Below are 7,110 nucleotides of genomic sequence, written 5' to 3' on the forward strand. Positions count from 1 at the left end.
AAATTATCAAGATCTCCAATAGATTTCGCCTATTTGGCTGCTATCCCGACTAAAGTAATGGCCGCGCCAAAGCCCAAATTTACTTTCACATGTTGCCACATGTCACTAGTTGGATGGGTATATGATTATATGATTTTGCGATTTGGTTGTCGAACTTTTTAAAATCACAGAATTACCCCAAGCCCATTCTCTTTTATAAGTTCCCACCTAGTCTCAAATTTAGGGGGATTTTCAGCATTTAAAACCTTCCCCAAACTTTGTCAAATCATCACATGAATCAACTGGGCTTCTGCCCTTCCCATCTCATCTCACCCACCACCCGAGACCACCAGAGACCATCCGAGCCACTGTACCACGTCTTGGCCGTACGCCTCCACTTGAACACCTTGATGACACTCGGCCACTACTACCAAACATCTACGCCACTCGGCCACACCACAAGAACCTCACCAACACCGAGCCATCTTCACAAGTTACCTTCCTTCCCAGCGTCTCCCACAGTTCAAGCTCAAGGTCTAGCTATTGACTTGCCCGTGACCCCCAACCAAGGCGATTCCAGCTCTATAGTTCGTCTCAAATAGGAAATGGACGGTTACTACGATATTTCTCATTATTTGTTCTAATTACTTGAGTGAAATCTTTACATTTGATGCTCTTTAAATTCAAGATTTATAGTGAAATTGTATGATGCAATTTAGGCTTAGAGGAGCCGGGAGCCATTGTAATTGAGTGTTGAAGATTGTAGGGTGGGGTAGGGTAGATGGTGAGACCGAGAGGTTTGCCTATGCATGTAACCCGTTATGGACGTGCTTTACTTTGTAGTGTTAGCCTAGGGATGAATCGACTAGCCCCACAATTAGGCTCACCTGAACCCACGTGAAGTACGTTCAAATAGCTAGAATGGGGTCTTTGATGGTTGTGGCGCATAATGTATTATTCTTGATTCACCATCTTAGGATTAACAATTTAGGCTAGAATAAATCATCACTTAGATATTAACTTAGAATCTAAGCTTAATTTCTTGAATAAATGAGATGAGGTAGACCTAGGTCTAATCATTAATTAGACATAGAATAATTTCACTAAAGTTGAAAAGTCACAAAAGACTCAAACTATGATTAGCCTTGAACGAATAAGTAGATTAGACTCATGCACTCAGTCCATCACATGAAAAATCACAAAGAAGCATCTAGGTAGTGAAGAAAATGGACTAGATCTCGGTTAATCACATAGGCTGATTTCACTGAAATTGGAAAACCATACAAATGAGTAAGACAAATAATTGGGCTTAGGCTAATCAATTTAGAAGAACGCAAAAAGACCACTTTAGCGTTAGGCCCAGATTTCATCTTGGGACACTTTAGACTTCGGCCCACTAAAGCCCTAAAGATGTTTTTTATTTTTATTTTTATTTTGGCATTACCGTACACTGTTATTATAGTAGATTTTCGATTGAATTATTCCATCTAGGCTTTCATACCAGATTAGATGTATAAAATTCAGTGTAAGAGGCCGAAGATATAGAGAAATAAATGGTGAGAGGGGTTAGCAGGGAGACATATATTCGAAACTTAATTAGAGATTGTTCAACATTTTCATACCCTAGATAAGAGATACAGCACAAATTCAACTTCAAAAACCATGATATATGGCATCATGAGCAATCAGCCTTTCAGAAATTTTTGTAGCAGAGTGACGGCTCATGATGTTATATCAATCTTTTGTGAAGTCCCCCTTAGTGCCCCTTCTTGTTTTAGTCCCCATTTTCTTGTGCCTTCCGGAAATTTGACTTACCGGAATCCCCCACTGAATGCAGAAGCCCAATAATCTGCCCCATTGTCGCTTCCAACTTGCAACGTGCACGAGACTGGGACAAGGCACAGCCCTCGGCTCCTAAGATCCATTTTCGGTTCTTCCTGGGCATCCTATACATCAACAGTATACATAGAAAGAGATTACGCACGAGCATAATTCGTATAATAATTCATATGAGTTTAATAATGTTCCTATATTAGTGGCTCGTCGAGGAGAAACAAATGAATAAATGTACCTGCTCGGGCGCTTCTAATTTCCTCTTCATGCAGTTCCCATTCAACAACTGTTCAAGTGGATGAGAAGTAAAAGAGTACTTCATCTATTAGAACTTCGATAACAAACGGGCCGCAGCCCAATATTCAAATTAAAAACAAAATATTTTTCACTTGGTAAAAATTAAGACGAAATGGATAAGTACAAGTTAAGGCTAGGAAGCAAAACTCCCATTGCATCAGTAACTAAGCGGCATATTGTTATTCTTTTTCTCGTGAATCATAGAGTTAAAATGTTAATTTTAGGTGCTGATGATATATGCTCACCTGACCAGGATCTTCGGGAAAAATACAGTTTCTCTCTCCCCGGACCTAAGAAAAATAAAATAAAATAAAGAGATTAGTCCTGAATTAATTTTAATTTTGTTAATTTTATTATATGGTTACTCGAAACATTTACATGGAAACATAGGTGTCCTCGATTAATCTATAAAACTTAGAAATAATCACTGTCGATATATCATCGTACTTGCGTGGAATTACGACTCGAGTCAATCTTTTGAAGAATTATATAGGATTCCTAGATAATTAACATGTAGGTCATAATGTTCTTTGAAATTCATTAAATTAGTTTTTTTTGGGCAAATTTTTAAATTATTTTATTAGATAAAGAGAAGAAAATCTGTACTACTCGTCTGGCTGAGAGAACATATATATATATATATATATATATATATATATATATTATTAATGTATTCTGCAATTTGCAATATATATATATATTGTATATAAGTATTTTTAAAAAAAAATATAGAGATAAATATATTTATTTATTTAGTGTTGGGGTTCTTACAGACTGAGGGTGCCTCATGCTTCCCGATGCATTTCCCAAGTATGGAAGACTAAGGGCCTGCCAATTAAAGCACCAGAAAGAGTACATTTAGAAACTCAATAATTAATGGCCAGAGAATGTTTCACTCTTAATTCCCTCTGTGTTTTTGCCATGACAAATAAAAATCAAAACCGAACTGGATTAGTCAGGACTTGATGGGATTTCGGATACTACCGTACAGACCGATAAAAATAAAAACCGAAAAAGAAAGCACAGTATAATGGCGCATAATAACACTTGTCAACCAAAAAGTCGCAGATTTGATTGTCATGTTGAACTATTCATAGCCTTTAATTATGTTAAATCTATGGATCTCCCTTGTAACAATTTGTCTATTTCTCACATGAATTTTCTTTTTGAATTTCCCTTCTTTAAACTATACCCCTGTTTTACCTTAAGATCCTTCGAAGCTGTAACTCTTTACAGCACTAAGAGGCTTATTACTGGAATTGGACGATCTAGACAAGGACTGCGTCGGTGCTTGATTGAATTAGTTTCAGCTAATAGGTTGAGGATACTCGTGATTTCACCGAAATAAAATTAAACGTTTCATTTACTAGTTCACATTATTCATTAATAAGCTATCAACAATGAACACAACGCAACTTTGAACCTCGATGGAGATGTGAAGAATTTCAAAACCTAAGGAAAAAAAAAACTGATTGGTCGGTTGATGCTACTCGAAGGCTCAGATCTCGTGTGTACAATATGACATGGTGCATAGCACGTACCCAATATCGACTCTACCCCGGACTTAGAAATTAAACATGTGAATCCTTGATATTAATTTTCTTTTCTTTTTTTCCCTACATTCTGACTTTAATTTTTTAGGGCTTTACTTAAAGAGAGGAGAGCATGAAAGAAAGGTCACCTCAATTTGATTCTGAAGGAATCTGATGTAGCCGATGGCCTCTAACAACACTGAAGCTGTGTCAGTCTGAAAAAGAATGAAGACCATACCAAAGCCAGTCACAATACATACTGACATATATATAATACATGCATATTATTTCCAAACTCTTTACAGACTCTTCTCATATATTAACTTTTAAAAGTGTATCATTCAAAGGAAAAGAACTTCTGTAAAAGACCCGACTAAAGAAGTGGGCAAATGCAGAAAAGCTTTACTATTGCAATTCATCATCTCACTGTAGAGAGGAACTTCATACTTATCTTCTCCTATTGTTCCTCCCAAAGGAAAAAAAAAACCCCGTTTTGGAAGTTATGAACTTTATTCTCATGAGGGATATTCTTGTGTTTAGAACGAAATACGCAGCAGGAATTGAACTGAGAAATTTACTGATAACCTAATATCCCAAAGATTTAAGGACTTAATTAAGTAATGCTTGTACATTTATTTCATCCCTCCCTGGATGTATTATAACAAAAGCTAGCTATTATTGTTTGGGTATTAAACCTAGATAAATGGTGTCTTGATTTGATTTACTTTTCCTCTTCGGGATTGAGGAAAAAAAGCATGCATTGAGTTCATATATAGTTAATGATTAATTTTGGCTTGAGTTAATATATAGTTAAGGATTGATTATACCTTGCCAAAGGGTGAAACTAGCTGGTGTAGGGCTGAGATTCTGTCTCCGAGTTTCTCCTTCCTCACCTGCTTACACACGCCAAATTGTTTACTGAAGTGATGTCGAAAGAATATTACTGTTGATAGTTGGAAAATACGAGTGCAGGACTTGGCATGTTGTTGTGGTCAAATATATATGCATGCAGATGGGAAAAAATCCTTGGTCCACATGAATCTCAGTGAACATGTAATTGTAACTGTTAATTTACCTTGAAGGTAGATTGGGATGAAGAAGGCTGAACTTTAGCTTTCTTTGCAGCCCCACCAGTGACATTGCTGTTACACTTGAGAAAAGAAACATGGATATAACACATAATAATTAATTATGGGGGAATCTTGGTTTTGAACGACAACTATAATCAAAATGAGTAAAAATTTATCTCAAATGATCTTCACAACAAGCAGCTCTTATTACATATGGCTGCCATACATGTAGCATCTCATATTTCATAAACCATTAAAAGCATCTTGTTACCTCAGAAGAGCGGTCGGGAGGTGGGTGCCTCCCGTCCGTCTTTTTGCTTGAGAAGTCCAGAACGCCTGTGCTCAGACTCGTGACGCATGATTTGGGTGAGGAGGCGGAGACAACTGATGGAGCCCAGTTAGAGGATTTCGTGGTGCTCCCTGGATAGTTATCACTGCTATTCGCATGGCCATAGACATAGCTGCTGGCTGAGTCTTCTTGCTTCACATCTATAGAAGTGTGAGAATTCGGAGAGTTGTGTAGTAATACTTGTTCCTCCCAATTCTCCAACCTCAGCTTACTAGGTTGGAAACTGTTGCTCATGGCACTCTTATCTGCTTCTTCGCCGACCAATCCACCCCTGTGGATGGTGATGATATACATAAGAACCATCACGAAATATCTTCGGTATAAGTAGCTTGCATACAATACGAGCGAACATAAATCTAGATGAGAAAGCATGCAATATACAAAGACATGCTTTTATGCTAGGAAACAAAGAAACTAAGAGTCTAGCCGAGGGAGGTGGTTACACAAGAATCGACCTTATGAGACGTTTGATGAAAAAACATGAACGATTTTATGCATGACGCTTGGGGAATTCCCCTAGCCAAGTCCCTTTAGAGTTTTTTGGGAAGGCTGGCATTCTTAGCTCGCGCTCCAATATTTGGTAAACATAAATAAGGGTTTCAACTTCAAGTTCATCATGATTCACAATGATTGAAATCTATCAGTATTCTCTTGTCTTGTACAATTTTATTAAATCACGAACATATATAGACATGCTGCCTGCATAGGTAGAGAAGGAAAGTTTACATGATCATCAGTTGGCTCAGGGATTCTGGGAACTCTTGGCTATCGTGCCATGCAGGTTGGAAAGGAAGCGAAGAAGCGGGCACCAAGTACTGATGATGTCCCGAGAAGAGATACGAATTAGCGGTCGCCATGAAAGGCGACGACTGAGGAGCGGCAAGCGGGCGCATCCCATTAATGTTCCATGGCCAGCTGCTAGGGTTTCCTCCCGCCATGACCGGTGAGCTCAAGACCCCTCTATTCATCTCCCTTTCGCCTCCTCCCGAAAAATGATGCGACACCACGATGGTATTGATCTCTCTTCAACGGGGAAAGGAACAACAACTTTGAAGACCTCTCTTCAAATTTCAACCCTTGTTTGTGTGTTTGATGTTAGCTTTACCTTTACTTTTCTTCTTCTTCTTCTCTCTCTCTCACAAACACAGAGACTGAGCAGGGTGCTGGTGCTTGTAGAAACTAACTTTCACAGAGGAGGGGGGTCTTCCTCGCTCTTGATTAAGAATGAGAGAATTTGAATCATTGAGTTTTGAGAACCTCTCCCTCTCTCTGTCTCTCTGTCTTTCTTTATTGCTTTCTTTTTCTCTCTTTCCCTTTTCTTTTATGTTTTTCCCCTTTCTTTCTCTCTTTGCTTTTTTTTTCTTTGCTTTTGCTTTATCTCAAAGTGGGACAGAAAAGGTGGTGTTGCAATTCTCTCCTTTTATGATGAAAAATAAATAAATAACTAACTAATTAATTAATTACATATTATATTATATATATTTGGGATGGGCTATGATATTCTCACCTTATAGTGCAGGCTTGCTGCATGCAACCCCAGTTCAATCCTCTGATGTATCAATCAAGTCATGTTTAAAAAAAGGGAAGACTTATAACTCATTAGGGATCCCATTTGGTTTCACTTTCCCTCACCCCTAGCTTGGCTTTAATGCCTTTGCTTCTTGCTTTTACTTTTCAACAGAAACATCAGTCAATTATAAAGCAGAAATAAGCAAAAAATGGAAAAGGAAATGTTTGTGTGTTGTGTGTGTGTGTGTGTGTGTGTGTGTGTGATGTGCAGGAAAATATGTATATTTTTTTACACTTACACGTGAGTAAGTGTATTATTACAAGGGATTAATTTTTAGAGATGCTTTAGTTTAGGCTTGTAGTCGCTTTAGCCAAAGGTAGTGAATCCCGATATGATTAGCACATAAGGCATGTACACATATATATACAGTTGCTGAGATACCATCGATATTCTCTCTCATCTTCATAACTATCATCTCACGAGTACAGAGATTCATACACGATCCATCTGCATTATTAAGTTCATGTAATGAAAAATGCA

At 37.8% G+C, this 7,110-nt stretch overlaps 1 protein-coding gene across 1 annotated transcript; it reads right to left on the reverse strand.

Moving 5' to 3' along the window:
- Nucleotides 1-1,521: 1,521 nt before the first annotated feature.
- Nucleotides 1,522-6,332, reverse strand: LOC116197682 (transcription factor bHLH68). The gene is made up of 9 exons (XM_031527882.1): nucleotides 5,787-6,332; nucleotides 4,983-5,331; nucleotides 4,717-4,791; nucleotides 4,469-4,534; nucleotides 3,791-3,856; nucleotides 2,881-2,937; nucleotides 2,355-2,399; nucleotides 2,051-2,098; nucleotides 1,522-1,925 (listed from the first exon to the last, which is right to left on the reverse strand). The coding sequence occupies exons 1-9, from the start codon at nucleotides 6,026-6,028 to the stop codon at nucleotides 1,791-1,793; spliced, it is 1,083 nt and encodes a 360-aa protein (XP_031383742.1). The 5' UTR covers nucleotides 6,029-6,332; the 3' UTR covers nucleotides 1,522-1,790.
- Nucleotides 6,333-7,110: the final 778 nt, after the last annotated feature.

This window comes from Punica granatum, chromosome 2, assembly GCF_007655135.1.
Source record: "Punica granatum isolate Tunisia-2019 chromosome 2, ASM765513v2, whole genome shotgun sequence".
NCBI classification, from domain to species: Eukaryota; Viridiplantae; Streptophyta; class Magnoliopsida; order Myrtales; family Lythraceae; genus Punica; species Punica granatum.

Bases quoted from the DNA above. Each gene is read 5' to 3' on its own strand.
- LOC116197682 (XM_031527882.1), bottom strand. From the start codon at position 6,028: ATGAATAGAGGGGTCTTGAGCTCACCGGTCATGGCGGGAGGAAACCCT. The intron at 2,400-2,880 runs GTAAGAACCCCA...TATTTTTCTTAG, and splicing joins GCATGAGGCACCCTCAGTCT to GTCCGGGGAGAGAGAAACTG. The intron at 1,926-2,050 runs GTACATTTATTC...GTTGATGTATAG, and splicing joins AATTAGAAGCGCCCGAGCAG to GATGCCCAGGAAGAACCGAA.